This window comes from Pteropus medius, unplaced genomic scaffold, assembly GCF_902729225.1.
Source record: "Pteropus medius unplaced genomic scaffold, Ma_sr-lr_union100, whole genome shotgun sequence".
Lineage (NCBI taxonomy): Eukaryota > Metazoa > Chordata > Mammalia > Chiroptera > Pteropodidae > Pteropus > Pteropus medius.
Window position 1 is genome coordinate 8451190 of NW_024355205.1, and position 22157 is coordinate 8473346.

The window sequence follows — 22157 nt, forward strand, 5'->3', positions numbered from 1 at the left end:
AGTAATTTGTTAGCTGCTCATTATATTTTCCTGTTTTGACTAATGAAAACGTTTAGAGCTGCATCTTTATGAAGGCTAAGTAGGCCAGGGAGTTTGCCTTAGAATAATTAGAGAATTTTGCATTGTCAGCCAGTGGGATACCTACTTCTGGTGTAGCTTCATAGAACATTTTTTTTTTTTTTTTCCTATTCTCTCTTCCTGCCCTCATTAGTGTCTGTTATGGAACAAAGCCCAACTCTCTAGAATGCCACTATAAAACATTCTGCAAACATTTATGGAACTGATTCAACTGATCTAAACTATTATTAATTTACAAGTTAGGATGGCAAGAAGACAAATTTTATTCCAATGTGGGATAACTTAGGGAAATTTATAATATTAGGGCTTTAAAATGTTTTCTTAACTTACAAGAAGGGCTAAACCAGAAAAGAAAATTTATGGTAAACATGCCTCCTCCGTCTTTCTGTACTCATGGTGCACATCTATAATCTATAATGCCACTCTCTTCCTCTGAACCTAGATATGACTTCAGCATCCTTCTTAACACAGCGCTGTAAACAGCAAAAGGTTGAGATTGGCATGAAAGATGAACTAGACAGGTAATTGCTCCTAAAAGACTTTAGAGCCCCAGGGGTAGATACCAGGTGTAATTTAGGACTTGACATAGAGTAGGTTCTTAATAAATGGTTTTTGGAATGAATGATAGATAGAGAGATAGATGAATTAATGGATGCATGAGTGAAATTTCTTTTTTTCTTTTTTCTAAAAGTAATATGGGAATGCCTGTAGGATGCTTCCTTCTCTGTGTTGTAGGAAATGCATTGTGTATCATTATGTACCTTGCAAACACCAGCTCTTAGAATGATAAAGTGGAAAGACATACCATAAAGGATATCTAGTGAATTTCTTAGAGAATATCTAGTGACAGGTTTTTAGTTTTACAGATATGAGAATAAGGTACAGACAGAGCATCCATCTGGAGTGCAGGCTCTGAGCTTGGGAGCCACTCTGCCTTATTTCACATCTTGTTAACTGTGTGGCCTTTGGCGTTTACTTTGTCTTTTCATCTGTAAAATAGGGATAGTGATCTTGTCTGCCTTGTAGGGTTGTTGTGAAGCTTAAACAAGATAAGGAATGCAAGGTGTTTACTATGTGCCTGGTACATGGTAAATGCTAAAAAATGTGATAACTTTTCTTCTTTTTCCCTCTTTTTTATTGGTAGTAGCTGAATCAGTACTGGTTCTGTTGGTAGTTTTATCATAAGGTTTATCATATTATGTTTTGCTGTGTTTTCCCCCATATTTTCAATGAATTGAAACCTTTTAAAAGCCATGTCCATTTTAAATACAAAGAAATTGACAAAGAGAATATAATTCTTATTAAATAAGAAAAAGACATTTCCTATGTGGAAAACATAAAATTCCTGAATTTCATGCTCTTTTCTTTGGCTAATCATATCATTGCATTATACATAAATGCTCCAAAAAATATACATGTTCATAAAAGTTATCTTTAAATGATATAGTAATAAAATTTAATTTAAAAACGAGAGTCCTGAGTTGTCCTTTAAGAAAAAATCTCAACATTTATATTATATATTCAGACTGTTGGGTCAGTCATTAGTGGGTGGGTCTGAGTGGGGGTGGGGAGAGGAAAGTTGTAATTGGCTTTATGTTGGTTGCCAGGAAACATGCAAAAGCAGCAAGAACAGAGGAAACAAACAACTCCCATTGCTGGGAAGGTGGCCTTCAGAGGGGTGTACTTCACTGGAATGGAAACCTTGCTGCTGTATCATCTAATGTCTCCAGACCAGAAAATGGACTTTGAAACCACATGTTAATAGAGGCAAGGTTAACCAAAGAGCTTTTGAGAAGTTGCTTTTCTAATGCATTTAAAATGAGGATTAGACGCTGCACTCTGTGTCAGTTGCTATAAACAAGGGGGAAACTTTATACATTTTAATCAAGCCAGGTTCAACAGAGTATAAGAAGGGGGTGTTTTAAAATGATTCAACTGTGATCTTTGAAAATAAACTGTGGAGTTAAGGAAATGTGGGGGTCGAGGGCTTTCATTCCCTCTCCCTTAAACATTTTGACTTCTTATTGTGTACCTTGACATGTACTTTTATCTTGTAATTCTGTTTCTAAATTATGTTTCTTTTCAAAGGCACCTGTTTACGGAAAAGAAAAAAAAGTATATTGTTGAAGGCAGTTGAAAAGAGGCGAAACCATTATGAGTTCTCCGAGCCACTCACTTGCGTTGGACAAGGGGTCACAACCTGGGCCAGACAGAACAGAAGAAGACCACGGCTCATGCCTGCTTGAAAACCAGCTCAGTGTGGGCGACTTCGTCAAAATACAGAGGGCCTTCGAGGTAAGCATTAATCTTATTTACTGAAGACTTTGAGTTTCTCATGGAGACTGAGATGAAACAGAGAGGTCCCCCAACTCCTTAAAATTTCTTAGATATTAAATGGTTAAAACGGGGAATTGAAGGAATTGGTCAGGCTTGGGTTTAACACCAGAGTAACTTTATTGCTCTGTTCTTCAAGCCAAATTATGTTATTTAGCATGAAATTGTTGGTGTTGAATAGCATTACCATTCAGGAAGGAAAATTAATTCTTGAACAAAATAATTTGTAGAGATCAACGTTTTTAGAAACCAGAAGTTATTGTTGTGAGTGGGGAAAGTCAGATCTCTAGGGTGACACCCTGTAGTAACTGTCCTTGCACGCAACATGGAAGTAGAACTCCGGAAATGCACCTACGCACCTCCAGTTTGCAAATGTTCTCCTCCCTCACCATATCTGACACAGCATCATTTCAAAGCAGATTTTAGCACTTTATTGTCTCAAGATCTCATGCGCAGGACCAGTCTCCCACTTGTTGTAAATATTGGAGCACTGCCAATGAAAACATAATTTAAAGTTTCATTTTAATTCTACATATAACATAAACCTTGGGAATTTTAACTATAGACGAATAATTTTCTTCTTAGTTAGTTAATTTGGAATTCCACAGCTGTGCACTGTAAAGAGCATACATCAAAAAGACATTGGGTTTCTCATGCGGTTAGGAAGAAGTACTCTTCTGTGCTGTCGCGTTTAGGTTGGCATAAGCCTTCATCCTTTTTACTTCATTATGTTTGCTAAACTATGATCTCAGGGCTTCAGAAGGTCCTCCTGTGGTGCTTGGGAGTATTCATGTTAATTTGAAACAGACATACAATACTTTGGAATATCATTTTGAAATTAATGAACTATGATGAAATCTATTCGTTATATTAGCCTGTAGTTGGCACAAATTTTAATCTTTAGTTATCCAAAAACAGAGTTGCTAACCATGTTTTGTATAACAAGTTAAATTCTATCTGTGTTGATAAATTAATGTCTAGTAGTTTCAATCAGTTCTTTATAATAGAATCTATTATACTTAGTGCAAAGACATGCTCTGCCCTATACTTTTCTCATTTTAATCTTCATATTCATCCAACCTTATTTGTCTGAAAGATTTCAGTACTGCTCACATCCAGTTCCCCAAATGAATTTGGCATGTTTTGATAGACATAGCAAACATTTAGTTAGGATATTCAAAGAAAGGTAACAGCATATTATGTCATCTTTGACTCTGGAGTGAATAGAAATATGGCAGTTTTGTTCTGGTGCTAAGAATACAAGCAATTTGAATGCTCTGGTCTATTAGAAGAGTCAGCATTATAAAGTCTATGGATTAGAGGGTGAAACTGCTACAGAAGGTTGGAGGCAGGTATTCCTTTCAAACTATTGATTATCTGGAGTAAATCCATGTGAAACTGGTCAATTCAATCTCAAGATTTCTTCTTCTTCTTTTTTTTTTTTAAATGTTAAATGTTTCAAAGCCAGACCACTTATTTTGATATTACCAGATGGAAAAGCACATATTACCGCAGGACCAAAGGGGAGAAGAGACTGCAGTTCATAGCTTGCATGAATATAGAGAATCTAATGACAATTTTAAGAAAGGAATTAAGCATTGCAGGTGTGCTTTCAAGAAAAAAATGCAGTCCATCCATTTTTTTACCAGACTCAACACACAGGGAATAAAACAATCCTATGGCAAATATGCAACCAGGACTAAAAGTTAGGCCCTTGAGCCAACGCACTTTCTAAACACAGCATGGACTCCTGTGGAAGAATGATATACCAGGCAATTTCAGTGAAGTCCGTTCCATCTGCCACAAACATCAAGACCACAAGCTACAGGTGTGGATTAGGCTAAAAGGAAAAACTGCCCTCAGAAGCTATTCTGCAACACAGAACTCTGCATGCAGTGGTTTGTAGTCCAAGTACTAAAGACATGTTCTTGGAAATGCCAAAATTCTGACATAGTTCCATTTATCTTTTATTTTATTTATTATTTATGTGCAGATTTCTTATTTGGGCTAAAGAGTTGTCAGATACTAGGTGAAGTCCACTTTCTTTAATAGCATTGGCAGAGCTTAATTGAAAAATGGGAAGTTTGGTCTTTAAAATTGTATAGCGAATGTTTCACAAATATTTCCAAATGAAATATTACTTACCATATAAATCTTAGGAATAACGTTTAGGGATAAAGTATGTAATGCTTCTGTTTATTGTATAATAGTACAAATGAGAATCACTTAGTGTTTAAGAGACAGGAGTCAGACTTCCTGGATTTGAATTCTAGTTTTGAAATTAACTTATAATGTGACTCGGCAAATCACTTAACCTCTTTGGGCCTCAGTTTCCTTTATTTCTAACATGGAAATAATAGAGTTGTTATGATGTTTAAGTGAGATATTATCTGGAGAGCACTCAAAAGAGTACTTGACACTTGTTAAGTGCTCAATTAACATAGGTATTACATATTCAGTGAATAGAGGTTTTACCACATGGCCTCTAACGTTCTCTTGATTCTGATTCATATATTTCCTTAAGGAAATTAAACTTCTAATGACACAACTATGCTTCTACATTCCTTTTAGTTGTGGTAAGAAGTAGAAGCAATAAAAGTTGCAAAGACAAATTCACATAGAAGAGTATAAAAGCATCATCTTTCCATCTCCTTGATCATATTTTATTGACATACAAAAGATTTTAATTGATGTCTTGAACCTCTTCTTCAGAGCAAAAACATTACCTGGGTAGAAATACTAGAAAACTGGTGAATTTCATTTTTTTTCAAGTGATGGTGTCCAAAAAGCCATGTATCATCCTGAAGAGAGTGAAACTTGTATTATTCATAGAATTGTAAAATGGTGTTACTCAAATTTTCCTGTAGTGCTTGTAATGCTTAGAGAAGTGACATGATCTCTGGATATTCATATTATTTTAATATCGACTAAAATGTATTTTACATTTTCTTAGATACTTCAAAAGCCAGCTATTGTGGGAGGAATGATGGCTGTGGTTTGCTGCTTTTATAGGAACGCTGAGAGGTAGAAATTATAGTGCAACAAAAATGGAATGTGGGGAAAGCCCCAGAGATACTCGACATACATTGAGTTTCTTTCTAGAGTCTGGCTCTGCAGGGGTCTGAGTAGTCCTATTTTTGAATTCACTTTTGACCTCTGCATGCCAGACATTCTGCTCTTTGATCCTGAATGCCCTGCTGCCTGGGACTATAGTTTGCCTACACGGCTGGACTCACTGGATTGGGTCCTGACCTGCCTCTGTCAGCAACTGTCTCTGTATCATCTTCTGGAACATCCATCTGGCCCAGGTTATGGGTCCAGAGCCAGGGGCAGGCCCTATCCTGTCTACCCCATGTCTACTCCATGCTCCCATTTGCCCAAGCCCTGCTAAATCTTTAGATTTAAATAGATAGAAATGAAATCTCCTAAGCAGTGGTCCCCTACACTTTTGGCATTAGGGACAGGTGCTCCCCTGAGAACCTAATGCCTGATGATCTGAGGTGGAGCTGAGGTGGTGATGCTAGTGCTGGGGAATGACTGCAAATACAGCTGAAACTTTCCTGGCTCACCTGCTGTGCAGGTCCTAACAGGCCATGGACCACTACTGGTTCATGGCTCAGGGGTTGGGGACCCCTGTCCCAAACCATGTGTAAAAGGTGACATGTTTAAAATGGGCCAAAACAATTCAGTGTGAGAAAGGCATAGTAAAAATTCTAGCGCAAGTTCCCAGAGAGGTTCAGGGCTGGGTTCTCAGAACAAACTTGTCTTGGAATGAATGGAATCTAAACACAATGCACTTGTGCTAACTTCATCTCAGAAGACCAGAGAAGTTCAAGAGGCAATTCTACAGGTCTGAAAATTGTGCTTGAGGTATAATAAAATGATTAAATCTCCATAGAATTTATGATCTCCTCATGCTTGATTGTCTTTGTATAATTCCCAAGATGCCTGCATACAGATTCTTCCGCAGGGCCTATGACCTAGACTTCTTTGCTCTAGCAAGTCAAAGCTGAGGGTTTTGATACCCAGCCAGGCAGGCTAGGCTGTAAAGGGATGTAGAAAATAAGATTTAGCCTTTTCTATCTTTCCATTATTTGTCCCTCTTTCTAAACTCTCAGGATTCCTCCTATTCATTAAGGACCCAGTCTTCTCTTAGCCTTCTCATTGTCCATTGTACCTTCACTATCAAATTACCCCAAAGAACAGGACTTTCCGGACGTGTTTCATGTTCTAGAACTGTTCTCGATTCTTGCTTCTTTGCTTTATACCCCAGGAATCACCATCCCAAACACATAAATGAAATAATGCATCATCGTTTCATTTCTTTTCCTCAGAACTGTTAGATTTTGCTTATCTCTAACAAAATGTGAGACAGTACATAAATTTTTAGATAAAACTGATAGTTAAAAACTGCATATTATGTTATCCAGTAAACTTCCAAATTAGAAAACTTTAATTTTTATGGAGTGCACAAATTGTGTAAAATAGCTCAAACATCATAGAGGTTTCTTTCTTACTCATACAAAGGAGAAAGCAGGTATTTCTAACTGGGAGGCAGCTCCAAGTAGGGATTTGGATACCCAGACGCCTTCTGTTGTCTACTTTCCACGCTTGCCATCATGCATCAAGCTAGTATGGGGAGAAGAGCATGAAGGAGCACATAGAGAAGGTTTTGTGGGCCAGGCTAACATTACAACTGCAAGGGCAACTGAAAACTGTAGTCACATGTGTGCCCAGAAAACAATTTCACCCACGGTTCTTAGAGTTTAATGGTAAAAAAATTTCCTTTCCTAATAAACCAACATGTTTCATTTTGTAGATTAAAGAGAGTCATGTCCCTAATAGTGTTCTCTGTTTTGCTTCATCTTCCAGGAAGTTGAAAGCTAAATTTAGTATTCAGTTAATACAACTGTTCTTAGCATAGATTTTTCTGGAACAATTATCTGCTGTTTTCATTATGGCTCTTGTTCTTTTATCTTTGCTTTAATGGTCCAACCGCCTATGAACCTTCTGTTGTAACTGAATTAAAATTCTATCTGGAAATCAGTGGCGGTAAATATGATGAGCAAAATTTACCATCTTTAAGTACATTAAGATTTTATAAAGTACTTCCATAGGTATTATGTTATTTGATCTTCTCACCAACCTGGAATGTAGTTAGAGGAGACATTTTAATTTTCTGTTTACACTTAAAGAGAATGAAGCTCAAAAATATTTAATTGAATTACCCCATGGGGCAGACAGAGCCACGGCTAAGGGTAAATTTTCAACTTTCCAGCCCATTGTGTGGCATGGCTCGCTCTATCCACAAGGCAACCTCCCTTTGGGATGTTGCTCTAAGGAACAGGATTCCAATAGGAAAAGAATTTGCATGCTAAGTTAATAGCACACAGGCACTGTGTCCTGGTAACTTGGAATAAATGCATCCTCATCAAATAATCAGCAACTCCTACAATAAAATCAATGCGGAGAAAAAAAAAATGGAAGAATAAAAGGAAAAGATAAGAATAAGCCCTTTCTTTTTTCTTTTTTTCTTTTTAAAAGCATCTCAGTGGTGACTTGTGAGAAGTAAACAAGTAAAACTTAATTTCTAACTCTATTATATAGTACAGAGTGCATGCAACAACCTCAGTCAATTCATCACCTGCTGAACAAAGGCAGCAGGTCAGAGCATTTCTGGCCCCAACTCCCTTAGTGGAATCAAAAACCCTATTTTTGATGGCAGCAGAAAATCAGGCTCTGCAGGTACCCCCCCTCAGTATTAAGGTAATCAAGTGAAGACAAATCCGATACCACTGCTGCTGGCACAACTGGAAATGCCAGAGGACTGACTCTTCGGCAGTTTTGTCTGATTTGCTGGAATTCACGGATGAAGTTAGCAAACTATGTCATCACCAGACACAAGTGAAGCTGTATGTCAACACACATGAAAAATTATTCTTCCTAAACGCTGCTGCCTTTGTGTTGAATTCTGTGACAAGTTCTAACAGTTTCATGTCTTTTTCAATTTTTCTCTGTGCTTTTGGAAGAGGTGCTTATAAAAATTAATCTGGATCAGAGAGGGTGATGAAAAGTGCTTTTGGTGAAAAATGTTTTAACCTTGAGCTTCTGCCAGGACTGGAGCAGAGAAGGCAACGAGAAAACTTGTTATAAAGGAAAGAGAAGGTAAAATAAAGATGCCTGTTGCTATTCCTTTGTAGTACATCAATTTAGCCAGACCCGTGAACTAAAGCCTAGTGTTTTCAAATTTTCTGAGAATTAAAAATAAAGAAGAAAAAAGGCACCTAAAGAATTGTAATTGGTGCCATTTTGATTTTACATTTGTCACATATTACCAGTGTAGCACAATGATGACACAAAACCCCGTCAACTCTGTGGCTAAAAACAGAAAGCCTCTGAATTGCCCCTTGGTGAATTCTGACTTTGCCCCAAGGCTCAGTCCCACACTTACTCAGGCACAAGTCTCTCAGGGTCTTTTCTTCCTTTACCATGTCTTATCACCATTTTGTGACTATGACTCTCATTAAATCTTGATTCTCTGGGCACAAGCATCCTCTGCTGAGGACCACCAGAGACACTGTTTTCCCCTACTTCGCCTCCCATGTGTGCATATATTCTTCCCCAATTCTCTCAACACATCTGAGGTCAGGTCGTCACACTGGTCTTGCTGCAGACCTGCATTGTCCAGTATGGTGGCTACGAGCCACATCTAGCTATTTCAAATGAAACGAAAAAGAATTTAATAAAAATTTCAGTTCCTCACTATCACGAGCCATAATAAAAGTACTGAGTAACCACATGTAGTTAGTATCTGCTATGTTGGACGGTGCCGATTATAGGACATTTTCATTATAGCAGAAAGTCTTATTGGACAGCGCTACTTTGGATCCTTCTCATGGTACCCTACCAACTTGTTCCACTTCCTCACTTCTGGCCACATTTATATGGCCAGGGGGCTACTCTCAGCCCCTCAGTCCCCCTGGAAATATACCAGACCTCTCATGCCTTAGATCCTGAATGCCGAACTGATTCTTGGCCTCAGAGATACCAGAAAATATTTTCCTCACACTAGTCTCATATCCATTTTCCCACATTTCTTCCTAAGGACTGTAAAGAAGGGGAGCATCCATTCTCCAACCCTCTCCCCCTGCTCCATAGGTGTTTAGTTTGGGTTTATGGTTCCAACAAGTCAGTAACAAAATTATCTGACACTAGATCATTACCCAAATTGTTTCAGTCTTGCTGGTCCTATTTGAGTTACTTGAATTGCTTTAACAGTATTTCTGTTTTAGAGCCTGTCAAATACTGGTGCCTCACACCACTCTCTCAGGAAAGTCTTCTCTCACCACCTGGGGTGGATTAGCAACTAACATGTTCCTCTTTTCTCTTCTCAGAGCTTCCTGTATGTGCTTTTTGTTGCTCTAATTGTAGATGGTCTAAATAAATACAATGCTGTTATCTCTTTAAAGCCAAGTTGTAGGTCAGGCAGGCAGAGGGAAGTTAGTGTGAGACCTGTGGATCCTGGAGGGTGGAGACCACGGGTGCTGGAGGAGAGAACAGAGTGTCTAACAGTGGATCTTAGGGAAATCCTTCATTGCGGGGAGAGAAACTGCTGGAGCTTATATAATAAAGAAGCAGGATTATTTCTTGGAAGTAGATGGAGGAGAAGCAAACAAACAAAAAAAGAGAGTATGACCAGTCATATATAATTTCATTCATTTTTACGATTCCTATTTATTCAATAGTCACTTTATTATTTAAAAAAATGTTGGAATGCATTATGCTCATTGCAGAAAATTCAAGTTACACATGAAATTCCCTTACTACCACGGCCCACCCTCAACCACTTCAGTGTTCTGGGTAACTATTCTTAATGTTACATTTTCCAATGTATTTTTTATTAATTTCTATCCATATATGCACTTATACATACCACATATAGCTTTCGTATAATATATTTACATGTATTATTATTTTTTATGCCTTCAAGGAGAAGTGCCACACAAATAGCTGCTAATCATGGAAAAAGATATTCAGGCTCATTAGGAATTTGATTTGAAACTAGTTGAAAAAGAAGATATCCTTTTTCATTTATTTTGGCAAGGATTAAAAAGATCAATAATATTTACTGTTGACAAAGAATCAAGGAAATGGGCACTGGTACTAAGACTGTAAATTGTCAAAGCTTCTTTGGTAGGCAATTATCCAGAATATATCAAATGTAAAATGGATCAACGTATACTTTTTGAACAAGCAATTTCAGTTCTACAAGCTGTTTAAAATTATGACATGTGCAGAAAAACACATATATAAGAGTATTCATTGTAATATTGTCAATAGATGTTTAAAACAGCCCAATTCATCAATAACTGAAAGAATAAATAGTGGTATACTCCTACTACTCAGTTATTAAAAATAATAAGAAAGATACATATATTGCTAAAATGATTTAAAAAATTAATATATATAAAAGATATATTGCCTGTGGGACTTTCTGAATAACCCTTTATTGCTACGTCATCCTGTACCATCTTTCTGTTTCTCACTCTGTCTATCTCCCATTCTGCCAGTCTTCTCTCTTCCTGTCTAATTAAACAAAACCAAATCAATAAAAACAAATATCATTTTTTTCCTCCTCTTATTTAGAGCAGCTTGAACCTTTTTCTTTCTTGGTTGATGTCTTATATGTACCTTAGGTTTCACTTTCTAACTAAATGGAATCTGAAAATATGTTCTTAAAGGTATTTTGGCATGAAATATTAACTTGGTACGTTTTTACCTTATCAGAACTGGCACAAATCTACTGAAAGACGTTGCTACAGGTTTTTTGTCTTCTTGGGAATTGCTGCTTCAGTGGAGAGAAAGAGAAAGAAGCTGGATTGCAATGAGTTGAGTAAATTGGAGGGGAGAAAGTTGAGAGAATGTGAAACCAATTCTTCAAGATAGCTGTCTGACAGGAGGAGAAGGATGGGCAGTAGCTAATGCAGATGGTAATGTCAAGGGAAGATTTTTACTGATTCAGGTGATGTGATTATGTTTAAATGCTGATGAAAAGGAGTCAATAGAGAGCAAGAAGATGATGAGAGAAGAGATCCTCTGAGGTGGTGAAAGAAGGACATATCCAGAAGACAGCAGCCGTTCTCTTGTCACAGGAAGGAAAAAATGCTGGTCAATCTGTATGTGGGGTGCAGAAAATCAAGGTAGTTCCCATCTGATTGACGTCTCCTCCTCTCCTCCTCTTCTCATTCTCCTCTTCTGAATTAGGAGTTAAACTTCTCTTATAGTAGGAGTTAGAAGAAAGTGGAGAATAAGACTAAGAATTCAGCAAGAAAACTTGGAAGGGTTTCTAGTAGTATAGAGAAAATATTTAAGATCAGATAACATGTATTTTATTACAGTGGCACCATTCTGTCCATTCGTGTGGTCTTTGTCCATCAGTGGTCTACAGCCTGGATGTAGGCATTGAGAATGTGCTTTTCCAGAGCTAGTGTTTTGCTCGATACCTGGGATGAAAGGACAAGAGATCAAAGGAATAAGAATAATGGCCAGAGATTGGTTGAAGTGTTAGATTGTTGCTTTGAGAAGGATGCAAGAGCAGGTAGGAGCTGATAATTTGGTTGAAAAAATTTCCATCTAGAACCTGGTTTGAAATCTTTCTGACTATTTAGTCATTTCATGCTTACTTTATTGATTCAAAGTTCATATGTAAATTTTAAGTGTATCATCATAAAGTTTTAGGCTTCTAAATAAATAGCTTTTATCAAAACTGCATGAGATCATTCGGGCATATGCATTCCAACCTCATATTTTTCTGGTTTGTTGATTGACGTGCTCTCCTAGAGATAATCAGGTGTTGAAGTCAACATATTTGTGGTGTGATAAAAAGTAGTTAGGGACTGGAAATCCTTGGTTGCCAGCCTATTTCTGCCAACCATGAGCTATGTGACCTTAGAGAAGTCTTTTTTAAGTAACTGGGCCTCAGTTTCTTTTTTTTAACATGAAGGGTTTGATGCAGATTCTTTAAACATCATTCCATTCCTAATATGCATGAAATTCATGGATGCATCCAATTCTTTGACTCAACCTATGGTTTCCAACAAAGAGACAGAAATTGTTTTGAAAAATGTCTTTAAAAAATCTGAAAAGCAATTGTTTTAAAATTATTTTTAAAATAATTAAAATTGTTCTTAAAAAGAGAATATGTTTGTTCTTCTGTAATGATATTTCCAAATGAAGATCGATGAAACAGTTGTTTCTTGGCTACACCGTTCCTCTGGCAAGGCTCGTATGCTCAAGTTTCTAGCTTACGCAAAACATGATGGCGATAAACATCATTTAGGTCTAAAGCAGAGAACTGAAAACTTCCACTGACAGAGAAAACTGATATGGACAATTACACATCTCAGGGATTATGATCATCTTGTTTAAAAGTTAAAGATAGATTTATCGATTTTTTTTCCCTTGCAACTGCAATTCAATTCTAACTCACCAGTTGTTAGGAAGTCTCACTGTTAAAACTTCACTACAGGAAACTTTAGTTCTAAACCTTAAATTCAGTACAGATATTTCAAGGCTTGTGCTTTGTTAGTCACAGAATTTTAACTCCCTTCAGATTGTTGAGCTTTCGAATCATTGATATCATAGTGTAAATGAAAAATTAAAACCAACTAAAATCCATTGAAGCAAGAAAAAGAAGCAACATGAACCTCGGCTGATAGACCAGTCTCTCCTGTTCTGTTGTTCAATCTCTCATGAATGTTCATTGGGTAGGTGAAAATTGCAGGGGATGATATTAACTGATGCATCTGTTTTGAAATAACATTTAATCTTCTGCTCCAGGAGATGTTCACAGGGTTTGACAGCAAATTCTAATACATATTCATAACCAATACACTTTGTAACCAAGGGAAATTGAGGCAAGTGCAATAGAATGAAGCATGAGAAAACAGCATGTTAATTTTAAATTTAATTATAGAGATGGGGAGAAAGGATGCATTTCGATAGTGCATACTAATTCAGCTGTCACGAAACATTACCCCCAAATCATGCCAAATATTTGGCAGAAGAAATATTTTTGGTGAAGTGCTTAATAAAACTAGCAAGTTCTGGGGAAAACAAGATTCTGAGATCCTATTAGAAACTATTTTTCATGTAGAGAAAAAGAAGCATTGCAGAATTCTAATGATCTGAAGTAAAAGCACAAGTAAAGAAAGAGAAAGAAAGAAAGAAAGAAAGAAAGAAAGAAAGAAAGAAAGAAAGAAAGAAAGAGAAAGACAGACAGACAAAGTTTTCAACCTAAGTTAAGGTTTTAGGTCCATATAAGATTTCTGTTTATGGAGTTTTTGATATGCTTTAAAGGTTAAATTAAGTTTGAAATTAGAAGAAAAAACAATAATTAGTATGATTTTTGTGATCTTGTTACTTTTGGTACTTAGAGGACTATGTGTCTGTCATTCATAGTGACAAACACACCTAGGCTTCTCATTGAAGTATAAGTACTTGAAGAACATACACCTTGTCCTTGTTCAAAGCTGATGCTGAGCACTTAGAAGAGTTTTTGGCATGGAGCAGTCATTTAATTAATATTTGGTGAATGAATGAAATAAAACTACTCCATTTTTACCTTGTGTGGTGTACATGCTCAATATATATTTATTAATGAATAGATTAATGGATGGATGGGTGGATAGATGGATGGATGGATGGAAATATTACTCTAAGTGGCTTACAACTCACAATTTGACATTAATTTTCAGGATTTGGAAGGAAATACAAACTAACAAATAAGGGCAGTGATCTTTGGGTGAGTGACATGCAAACACACTGACAGAGAAAATACCTAGATTTCTGAACAAATTGAATTGTGCTCGCTCCATAGTTTTAAACTGGGACTTATATTCTTGTCTTGAGCAAGTCCTTATTTACAGAATAGGAGAAAAGAAGAAGTTTTTTCTTTCCTTATTTCATTATAAAATATTACTATAGGAAAAAAGTTAAGGAAAAAGCAAACATAAACAACATTTCTGATAGTTGGTAGATTTTGAAAGAGTTAAGTGTCTGCTTTGGGAATGCATTGCTCTTTTACCAGAAAGAATGTAAATGTTTAGGCTTACTAGAATGATTTTTTAGCAATCAATTGGTGAGTCTTATGAATGAGAATATCACAGGTACAGGCAATCTCACACTTTGTTGATGGAAATGTAAATTTGTTCGACCATCATCATAGGATGATTTGGCAAGATATATTAAAAACTTTAAGAATGTGCAAATTCTTTGACTCAGCAATTCTACTTATAGGGAATTTCCCTCAGGAAATAATTGGACAGCTGAGCAAAGATGTATGTGTTGGGATGTTTGCTGCTGGGTTTTTTTTTTTTTTAATGTAAAATAGCAAAGCATTGGGAACAATTGAAATCTTAACAATAAGGGGTTATAAATTGTATTTCTTCTCTGTATTGTGCAGCCATTAAAAATTATGATAAAGACCAATATATGTTATATAAAGCATAGCTTCATGACATGATCTAAAATGGAAAAGCAGCAATCAAAGATATAGATATAGATATAGATATATATAAGATGACCCCATGACATGATCTAAAATGGAAAAGCAGCAATCAAAGATATAGATATATATAATGATGACCCCATTTGGTAAATAATACAGAGATATTTTTATTTCTGCATAGAAAAATAATCCGAAAGGCTAATGGAGGATTTTAATTTTTGGCTTATTTATATCTTGTATTTTCTATAGTAAAAGATTATTTTGTGCAAAAATAAGTAATCTTTAAAATGTATTGGCACACTCACACATTGCTAATTGAAAGTGCATGATCTCTTAATTAAAAAAAAGGCTGTCAAGTTTCTTACCAAGGGGATATTTTTTGGAAGTTTGCACTTAGATTTTTAGTATTCAGTTTTCCTGTAAATTACAGTAAAATCCAAATCTTATAAAACTCAGAAGCTGAAGGGAATTTTACAGAGTTCATGTGTGTGTGTGTGTGTGTTTTAATAAATAGGCAGCTTGCTAGAACTGACTGTAGCCTCAGGAAAGCCTTTGTAGGCAAAAGAAAATGATTTTTAGAATATTCTGTAAAAGGGATTCAGGAAATCAGGAAGATTTTCTGAAGGTCTAAAGTTGTGCCTATTGAGATAATCAGCCAGACATTCTGAGTATATTAGCTTTCTTGCAAGAAAAATTGGAAGAAATAACTGATTATTTTTTTACTCAATAGTTAAAGAACATAGCAAAATAAGTTTACAAACATTATCTTAGGAAGGGTTGAATGAGAATATGTTTTCAAATGAATCATACAGTTTTCACTTTTCTGCAGAAAAGGAGTTCTAAGAGACACCGAGGTACTGATTTTTACCTCAAAAAGATCAGACAGAGAGTCTTGCCTAATAAGAGCGAAAGGGTATACTTTAAAACGCTCTTAGATAGTTTTTATTTGGTAGGTCTACATTCAAATGGGAACAAATTATTGATGAGAAGAAAATTTTAATAAAGCCATAATCATTACATTTTCAATTGAAGGGACTGAGAATTAATTATTTTGTGCTCTATGTTTTATAATGAAGTCAGATTTCCTAAATTCTTAATATTTCCCTAACCATTGTAAAAATATGCTTTTAAATTTAGCTTAATGTGGATTTATCTTCAACAGTAATTAATGTTTGAATAAAATTAATGTAAGGGTGGCCTTATATACAGATTATCTTGTTGGACCCTCATATAAACGCTGAGAGAAGTTATGATTGGCCTGTTGTCACACAAATATTTTGTAGCACACTCAGGCATAAAACCCAGTAGCTAACCAAATTAGTACTAATTTAAATATATATGTATATTTAAATTTCTTACTCTTATGTATCTGTGTACATAAACATATATTTATGTGTACACATTATATATACATACAAATATATATACTATATATAGTTTGTGTACATATATATATCCAAAGTTATCTTAAAGATAAATTATTTTTCCACTCATTTCTGAATTTAATACAGATTGAGAGTTTGTAACAACTAAATCATGGTATATGCAAGCTCATTCTTATATCGAAGGATTATTTTATCTTTCCTTCTGTGGAGTTACCTTTGACCAAGAAGTTTAAGACAGAAATCTTTGGCTCACATAAAATTCATAAAGTAGTGATGCAAGTGGATCAGACAAGATGGAAGCTACAATTACTCACAATGACAAAACGTAGGTTTTATGCATATGAAATAGCCTTGGTTTCTGGGAACAGTTAACTTTGCTTTCACTGGGCTCACTTAAGACAGTTTTATATTTGTGCCTCTGAGGAAGAACAGCTGAAACAGTGTGTACAGTTTCTGTTTCATGCTCTCATGATGGCAATGGTCATAGAAATAGGGCTTCACATAATCCTATTGTAGCGTCTCCTACACATATTCTTGTGCCCCACCAAGAAGTCTTTTAGAACCATCAAGTTAGCATAGCAGCTAGCCACCCTGATAGATAGGATCAGTTTGATAAATTAGTCATTATGTACAACTCCAGAGCCACACACACACCCCCTACGTTTACAAATGAATTTAGCTAAATCCTCAAAAGAGTCATTGCTGGCATGATGACTCAATTTATAGTCCTTTTATTCTTTAAAACTTTTAGCAGGGAATTAACCTTTATTCAACATAAATGTGCTATACTCACATTAAATTAGCCCACGTAGTATACATACATTAAATTATCAACTAATCCTGACAACAGCTCTAAGAACTAGTTATTGCAAACCCTATTTAGAGGTGTAATAACTGAAGCTGAGGCAACTATACAACCACACAATCTCCCTACTACATGACATTCTGGAAAAGACAAAACTGGAGATAATAAAAAGATCAATTTATACTTTGTAATGTGTAAATAATGGAATGAAAAATAATGAAATGAATGAAGTAATTCTAGTCCCAGAATTTAAGTGGTAGCCACTGACAAAATGAGAATTGTGTGGTAAAAGTTAAGACATTTGTGCTTTTAAGCTTGTATAAAAGATCACATACTTTAATTGTACATTTAACTAATTTAATATTTAACTAATAAGATGACATATAATAGAATTAATACATATAAACCACATACTGATTGATCAAGGCATAATGGTTATTGAATAAGTTAAAGTATTTTAGTAAAGACAAATTCCTAAATTTTAACCAAAAGTATGGCAAAAACATAGTTTTATTTTCAAACTTAAAACAACAACAAAAAAACTAATGAGTGATCAATCAGTAACAGAACTGTCAGGTGTATTATACAATTTTACTTTTCTGTGAAATTTTATAAATTGGGAGTATTTATCAAATCTTCCCCACTGCCTATTGGCATTATCAATATACAGAAAACTATTAAGTTCATTGTTTAACTTAGTTTGGGGAAGAAAATTTGTTTTTTTGATTATTGTTGTTTATGGTCCAGTTTCAATTTCATATTCTAGAATAGAAAAAAGATCATTTTGGTATTTGTCAGAACAGTTTCTCGTTCTTAGAAATAAAAATTATTAGCTCATAGGAAGAAAATACTCTGAGATTCAGCTTTAAAATATTTTTTGTTAATGAGATACTAACATAGACAAAAGAGATTGATTGATGTCATTATGTAATAATTTAAAATAAAAGTTCACCATTGACTTAGCTTTCAGAAACAGTTTGTAGTTTTGGTTCAGAGGGAGTGTTTTTAGGGTCAGATTTCTTTACCCTTAAAATCTGGGCCACTGAAAAATTTTAATCTATTTAAACTTTTTAAACTGAAAATAATTTAACAAAGATAAGAATAATGGACTTCTAAGTAGTTCAAAGGGCTAGATACCAATTATTTCTCAGAAAGTTAATATAATTAAAAGCCTAGACTGACTTCTATTAAACACTTGATTACATAGTCCTTGCACACACACTATCTCAGTTAATCTCTTTTTTAAATTTAGACTTTATGTTTTTAGAGGAGTTTTAGGTTCACAACAAAATTAAGGGGAAAGTATAGAAATTACCCTTATATGCCCTACCAAAACATGCACAGCCTCCCTCATTATCAACATTTTCCACCAGAGTGGTACATTTGTTACAATTGATGAATCTGCACAGACACATCATAATCACCCAAAGTCCATAGTTTTCATTAGGGTTCACTCTTGGTGTTGTACACTCCATGAATCTGAACAAATGCATAATGATATGTATCTATCATTATGATATCATACAGAGTAGTTTCACTACTCTGAAAAGCCTTTGTGCTTTGCTTATTTCTCTCTCCCCCACTCCTCTAATCCCTTGGCAACCATGGATCTTTTTATTGTCTCCAGTTTTGCCTTTTCCAGAATGTCACATAGTTGGAATCATAGAATATGTAACCTTTTCAGATGGGCTTCTTTCACTTAGTAATATGCCTTTAAGTTTCCTCCATATCTTTTCAAGAATTGATACCTTATTTCTTTTTAACACTGAATAATATTCTTTTCTCTGGATGTACCACAGTTTATTTATCCATTCATCCACTGAAGGGCATCTTGGTTACTCCCAAGTATTGGCAATTTTGAATAAAGCTGCTATAAACATCCATGTGCAGGCATTTGGTACACAGAAGTTTTCAGCTTCTTTGTGTAAATACCAAGGAGTGTGACTGTTGGATCTATGTATGTTAAGAGTATGTTTAGTTTTGTAAGACACTGCCAAACTGTCTTCCAAAGTGACAGTGCCATTTTGCTCTCCCACCAACACAGCTGAAAGTTCCTGCTGCTCTGCATCCTTGCCAGCATTTGGCATTGTCAGTATTCCAGATTTTGGCCATTCTAGTAAGTGTGTTGTGATATCTTGTCATTTTAATTTTCATTTTTTTGATGACATATGATTTGGAGCATCTTTTCATACACTTATTTGTCATCCCTATATCTTCTTTGCTGAGAAGCTGTATTAAGGTCTTTCACCCATTTTTATTTGTATTATTTGTTTTCTTGTTGAATTTTAAAAATTCTTTGTACATTTTAGGTGAGTTCTTTGTTAGATCCTTCTTTTGAAAATATTTTCTCTTAATCTGTTCTTGTCTTCTCATTCTCTTAAAATTATATTTTATAGAGCAAAAGTTTTTAATTTTAATGAAGTTCCTATTATGAATTCTTTCTTTTATGGTTCGTGCTTTTTGGCATATTGTATCTCAAAAATTATCACCAATCTCAAGATCATCTAGGTTTGCTTCTATGTTATCATCCAGGAATTTTATAGTTTTGTGTTTTACATTTACGTCTGTGATACATTTTGAGTTCAGTTTTGCAAAGGATATAAGGTCTGGATCTAGATTTATTTTATTTTATTTTTTTACCATGTTGATGTTCAGTTATTCCAGCAGCATTTGTTGAAAATATTATCTTTTCCCCATTGTACTGCCTCCTTTGTCAAAGATCAATTGACTATATTTATGTGGATCTGGTTCTGAGCTCTCTATTCTGTTCCATTGATCTATTTGTCTTTTCTTATGCCAAAACCATTCTGTCATGGTTACTATACTTTATAGTAAGTCTCGAAGTTGGGTAGAGTCAGTCTTCCAACTTTGTCCCTGTTTGTCAATATTATGTAAGCTCATTTAGGTCTTTTGCCTCTTTGTATAAACTTTAGAATCAGTTTTTTGATAACCACAAAAGAACTTGTTGGGATTTTCATTGGAATTTCATAGAATCTTTGGATTATTTTAGGGAAAACTGAGATATTGACAACATTGAGTCTTTTTGTTCATGAACATGGAATTTGTTTAGTTCTTGATTTCCTTAATTGAAGTTTTGTAGTTTTTCTCATATAGATCTTATACATATTTTGTTAGATTTATACGTATTTCATTTTTTTGGATGCTAAAGTAAAGAGTTATTGTGTTTTTAATTTCAAATTCCACTTGTTCATTGTTGGTATATAGGAAAGCAATTGACATTTGTATATTAGCCTTGTAGCCTGCAATTTTGCTGTAATCACTTATTAGTTCCAGGAGTTGTTTTTAATCAGTTCTTTCAGATTTTCTGCACAGATGATCATATAATCTATGAACAAACACAGTTTTATTTCTTCCTTCCCAATCTTTATACTTCTTTTCTTTTTTTAAAACCTTACTGCATTAGGTAGGGCTTCCAATATGATATTGAAAAGCAATGGTGAGAAGGGACATCCTTGTCTTGTACCTGATCTTAGTAGGAAAGCTTCAAATTTCTCACCATTAAGCATCATAATAGCTGTATGTTTTTTGCAGATATTCTTTATCAAGTTCAGAAAATTTCCTTCTAGTCTTAGTTTACTGAGAATTTTATCATGAATAGGTATTGAATTTTGTCAAATACTTTCTCTGCATCTATTGATATGTCAGTTAATTTTCACAACAATTTTCTTGCAGCTGATTTCCATGTTTATTTCACAGATGGGGAAATTAAGGCTCAGCAGTGAAGTAACTTTTCAATAGTTCCCACAATTACTGGTGAAATCAGAATTAAAACTGCAATTCTTTTACCTGCTCTACAATATGCTGCCTCTCAGCTCTATCAATCATGACTCTTTAGCTCTATGGTAGTAGGAAAAGTAGATTCTCTCATTGTGAATCTCAACAAACTAAACAGTCTATCAATATTGTAATAACTATATATAGTAGCAAGTGGGCATTAGAGTAATCGGGGGGGGGATCACTTCGTAAATTATTTATATAAATGTCTAACCACTATGCCATACACCTGAAACTAATGTAAAATAATATTGAATGTCAATTCTAATTAAAAAATTAAAATTTAAAAAATTAAGATATGTACTTATTTGAACTACAGATGATTATCATTATTCATGAATTCTGTTTTTATAAATTTGCCCACTTGCTAAAATTTATTCATACCCCCCAGATCAATACTTAAGGATCTTTTATGGTCATTCACGGACATATACATATAAGGTGGCAAAAAATTTCAGTCTTCCAATGTGCATATTTCAGGCTGAGGTCAAACAGGGTGACACGCTGCCTTCTTATTCGTGCTCTCTTATTATAAACAAGTATCTTATTTGTGGTTTCCCCAATGGCAAGCTTTTTGCATTTTGTGCTTTTTGTTAATGATTTTACTCTTTAAAAAGGCCCCAAAAGAAGCGGTAAAGTTCTGCCTAGTGTTTCTAAGTGCAAGGAAGCTGTGATGTGTCTTCTGGAGAAAATACATGTGTTAGATAAAGTCTATTCAATTATGAGTTACAGTGCTACTGGCCATGGATTCAATGCTAATGAATTAACAATATATATTAAGTAAGATGTCTTTCAACATTAAACAAAATGATGAACTGATCAGTTGATGAAAATACTGTGATCGGAGGCTCAAAGAACCCTAACCCTTTATTTCCCCTAGGAGCAATGGCTCAGTGTCTGCTAATTTAGTGTTTGTAGAGACTTTATAGAATGTACCTACCATGAATAATAAAACACAACTGTATGTGGTTTCACTGGTCTTTGTGTATATTTACAGGAGGGAACTTCCTGCCCTTGGATTAAAGTTTCACTGTGGTGCAATTTTCCTTGTGTTAAGCTTTCTTCAGGGATTCACTTACTTTCTGTATACCACTGTATTAACTTACTATTGATGTTATAGCAAATTACCACAAACTTAGTAGTTTAAAACATACAACTTTATTGCTTTACAATTCCAGAAGTTAAAAGTTCCAAAATGTGTTTTATAGGGCTAAAATCAAGGCAGTGTCAGAATCGTCTTCATTCTGGAGGT

The 22157-nt window shown here is 34.9% G+C and overlaps 1 protein-coding gene across 2 annotated transcripts in view; it reads left to right on the forward strand.

Moving 5' to 3' along the window:
• Positions 1–1652: 1652 nt before the first annotated feature.
• WDR49 (WD repeat domain 49) overlaps positions 1653–22157 on the forward strand; it is a 115461-nt gene continuing 94956 nt past the window's right edge. For both annotated transcript variants that reach the window (XM_039857547.1, XM_039857546.1), the window contains exons 1-2: positions 1653–1845; positions 2167–2373. In XM_039857547.1, the coding sequence (XP_039713481.1) occupies positions 2233–2373 (141 nt within the window). In that variant the 5' untranslated portion in view covers positions 1653–1845; positions 2167–2232. The remainder of the gene's footprint in view (positions 1846–2166; positions 2374–22157) is intronic.